The following is a 4,152-nucleotide window of genomic DNA, read 5'->3' as shown; positions in this document are numbered from 1 at the left end:
AACTCCTTACTCTTAAGAACAGCACAATCACTTATTAGATGCTCTTTTCTCTTAAAGTCTCGTGGCACAGTTGATTAGCGCCATTTCAAAAAAAATTGAATTAATAATTACTTTTAAATTTTTATCTGCATGTTAAAATTTCTTTTTTTTTTTTAATTTTAGTTATTTATACTCTCAAAATAATAAGTATTAAATTTTATTTTATTTTTGCATTATTTTGTCTCCTAAAATTTCATGAGCTGCTTATAGCATCAAATTAACTCATTTCAATTTTTTTCATTAGAATTAATTATTTATCTTCTAGATCTCAACTACTACATTCATAATATTTATTAAATTAGAATGCACTATGAGCGGTTAATATTTTAATCTACCATTTTATTTCAAATTACTTTTTTTAAAAATTGATTATGCATATTTTTAATTTTATTTTTTTAATTTATATTTTTACTATTTTAACTGAACTAATTATATATAGCTTCCTTATAATTTTTAACATTTTTATCTAAATTTAAAATATTGTACAATACATAGTGTGCTTGCCAATAATTTTTTTTCTTTGGAAATTGATTGTCAATAATCTTTAAAACATTATAATCTTCTCGACCAAAACAAAAGCAAATGATTCTTAAAATAAAAAATAAAAAAAATGCAAGTGCATCTTACGAGCGTACCGGGAAACGAATGAATGAGAGGAGCAGTCTTAGCCCTTATGACCTGAATTATTCTATAAATTTATTTTTATATAATTGTAACACTGATGATTGAATATACAACCTCGTACAAAATTTCTAAATCACTCAACCAATCCTAATAATGGTTTTATAATTTTTCAAAAGTATATGTAATATTATTTTCATGAAAACAAATTGGGCTCTTCCCGTACTTTATTTTTTACAGACGTCGAGAATTGATTTGTGATTAAAATACTTAAAATAAATGTGTTACTTTACGTGAAAACAATGGGGTTGGTTGATTTAAATGTAAAAAACACATAGATTAAATAATTGATTAGAATAAAGAGACAACTCAAAAAGATTATATAACGTAATAACGACACCCCAATATCTATAAAAGGTTACACAACAGTGCCAATTATCACTCACACTCGATCCTTTCCACCCTTTCTCCTATTCTCTTTTTGTTTAAACTAAAAATTTGGTAAAAAAAAGAGAGAGTTAAAAGGGTTTGTCTACTAATGAGAATGATTTTATTTTATTTTAATACACTTTAAAAGTCTACGAATTCAGAAAGCCAACACTGTATAATTAAAAAAAAAAAAAAAAAAAAAAAAAAAAAAAGCGCAAAAGAGTTAATGGGCTAATTAAGTTTCAACCCCCGTTCACAGTTGTTTCATGCAAAATCTCCATTTCTCCGACGTCATCGCCTTCTGTACATCCTCCATGCACACATCGCCGCCGCAAAGCACCATTCTTGTGCCGTCGTTGACAGCCGCGTTCCGCACATTTCTCCACTCACACAAACCACCATCCACAACCTCGCACACCACCATCTCCTCCGGTTCCGACGTGTTCCGCACGTAAACAAAATCCCCAACCCAAGTCATCTCAACCGAACCTAATTCCGAACCACTCTTTACCTTCTCCAACATCTCCTTCGGCATCTCACCAAGTTCCTCCATTCCCGAACCCAATTCACCCTTCACCACCCACAACTTCACCCCTTTCATGTTCTCCGCTTCCCCCACCAGCCCCGCCACCACCAAACGCTTCCCCAGAGTTCCGGTGATGCAGCAGTAAACGCTCTGATCAGGACGCAGATCGAACGGCCCCTTCCACTTCCTCGCAATGGGATCGAACGAGTACGTCAAGCCGGAGTTTTTCTCCGTCACGTGCATAGCGTCTCCGACGACGGCCACCGACAGCCACGTCGACGCCGTGGACCCCTTCAGCAGCGCCGGCATCGACTGGCACGTCACCCAAGCGCTGCTCTCTGTGTCATACATCTCCACCGCGAGCGGGTCGTCCTCGAATTCGCACGCGCCACCGGCGACAACCACGCGCTGACCCACTCGCGCCACTATCGGGTCCGTGCGCCAGACGCGCGGGGGAGGCACGTGGTGCCACGCGAGATTGAGTTTGCCGTCGGAGAAAGCGAACTCGCCTGGGGAGAGCGTGTAGAGCAGCGTGGAGTGGGATGATCGAACGGCGGAGGCGTGACGCTTGTTGTTGATGGACGGCTCGTGTTGAATCTGCAGCCACACGTGGGAGCGAGGGTCGTACGCGTGCAAGGTTGTCACGTGGGAGGCGCGGGTGCTCTGAGTGAGAACCATAAGCCACGGCTTGATGGGTCTGACGTGGGTCAGGGAGGAGGACACAGCACGGTTCCAGGCCTTTGACACGTGAGAGGCGGGTGCGAGGTGGATGAGTGGCACGTGGGAGAATATGGCCTCTAAGACATCCCCGTGAATGGGTGCTTCCTCAGCTTCTCTTTCTTGTGCCATTGGGACAAGAATGTAGCTGCGTTGCGTGCGTGTCTTTCAGTGGCTTCTGTGTTTATTTGTACTACAATGAGAGAGGGAAAGAGTGTACTTGAGTGGTTTATATAGAGTGTGGGAAAAGAGTAATGAAAAGGAGAGATACGACGTTCCCCAATCGGTGTGTGCCACCTCATTAATGTCAGAATATGAATTGGTGACGGATTGGAACTTCTACCTAATATCAATTTCGTGTTAATCTGTGTTAATCTGTTAACCCTCATAGCTCATGCATCCAATTTGCGGATTCCTTCCATCTTTAATTTGTCTCACTGAAATCAATCCCAATACTGTGTACTAGTTGGTTGAACCATGAAATGGATTATTATAAGCAATTTTTCAAAAATGTTATTATAAAACATAAAAAACAAGCCTAGACAAAAGAACTATTATTTTATTTTTTTAAATCTATAACCTCGACATACAAGGAAATGTGCAATATATACCCCAGTTGTAAGAGGATATACTTTATGAATAATAATTAAATTGTGCTTGTTTTTAGTATGTGATTCTAGTTGCAATGGCCAAAAGGCACCCTTTCCAGAATGGTAACTTGTTTTGATGCATGATGGTGATATCTGGCGTGTGCAAAAAAATTGGTTCACTTGTACCGCTCTTGATCTCACTTTGACTTGATCTATAAATATCTATTTTATTTTTTAACTGGTTTAAATACTGATCCAATTTTATTTGGGTCAGTTTTAGACCTGACTTGTTTTAATAATGATGCATTGACCTAAAACTTGATTCATACCCATTATGTGAAAAAAGAAAAAAAAATAATTACATTAAAAGAAAAGTTTTAACATAAAACAATTACGTCAAAATTTTTAAGGAAAATATTTTCATTAAAAAATTTGGACAAAAATATTTTTATCAAAATTTGTGACTAAAAACAATTCTGTAAAAATATTAGACGGAAAAAAAAAATTTCAAATTTTTTTACGGAATTTAAATTTCGTCAAAATATTTCACAAAAAAAAAATATTCATCAAAAATTTCAACGAAACACATTTCCATCAAAAAATTTTGACGGAAAAAAATTTCATCAAAATTCTTTACAGAATTCAAATTTCGGCGAATGTTTTCGACGGAAACATTTTCGTCAAAATTTTTAGCGAAACACATTTTTATCGAAAATTTTCGTCAAATTTTTTACGGAACACATTTTTGTCAAAAATTTTCGTAAAATTTTTTGACAAAAAATATTTCGATAAAAAAATTTTAACGGAAAAAATATTCTGTCAAAATTATTTAGCAAATCTAAATTTCGTCGAAAGTTTCGAATGAAACATTTTCCTCAAAACAATTTATGTCAGAACACATTCCCATCGAAATTTTGAACGAAAAATATTCCGTCAAATTTTTTGTCGGAATTCTTTTTTCGTTTAAAACACTTGATAGAGGAAATCATTTTCGTCAAAACTTTTGACGGAAACTAAATTTCGACAAAAATTTTATTTTGTAAAAATTTTCATTAGAGAAAAAATTTCGTCGCTTTTCGACAAAAAGTATTCCGACGAAATTTTTGTCGTTTGCAACGTAGAAATTTCGACGAAATTTTGTGACGAAACCAAGTCAAAAACGGGATAGGTCAGATTTGACTCACTTCAGAAATCAAGTCAGACCCACTTCAGAAACCAAGTCAGGTCGTA

At 35.9% G+C, this 4,152-nt stretch overlaps 1 protein-coding gene across 1 annotated transcript; it reads right to left on the bottom strand.

The window, feature by feature from the left end:
• Window positions 1–992: 992 nt before the first annotated feature.
• LOC133315192 (F-box/kelch-repeat protein At1g23390) lies at window positions 993–2,516 on the bottom strand. Its single transcript, XM_061516769.1, has one exon. It carries the CDS (start codon window positions 2,462–2,464, stop codon window positions 1,343–1,345), a length of 1,122 nt encoding a protein of 373 aa, XP_061372753.1. The 5' UTR covers window positions 2,465–2,516; the 3' UTR covers window positions 993–1,342.
• Between the last annotated feature and the right edge of the window lie 1,636 nt (window positions 2,517–4,152).

Source organism: Gastrolobium bilobum, unplaced genomic scaffold (genome assembly GCF_033153095.1).
Source record: "Gastrolobium bilobum isolate Gb01-03AN ecotype WA unplaced genomic scaffold, APGP_CSIRO_Gbil_v1 utg13952, whole genome shotgun sequence".
NCBI classification, from domain to species: domain Eukaryota; kingdom Viridiplantae; phylum Streptophyta; class Magnoliopsida; order Fabales; family Fabaceae; genus Gastrolobium; species Gastrolobium bilobum.
The sequence above is the reverse complement of the archived record's forward strand: the minus strand, read 5'-3'. Positions and strand labels throughout refer to the sequence as shown.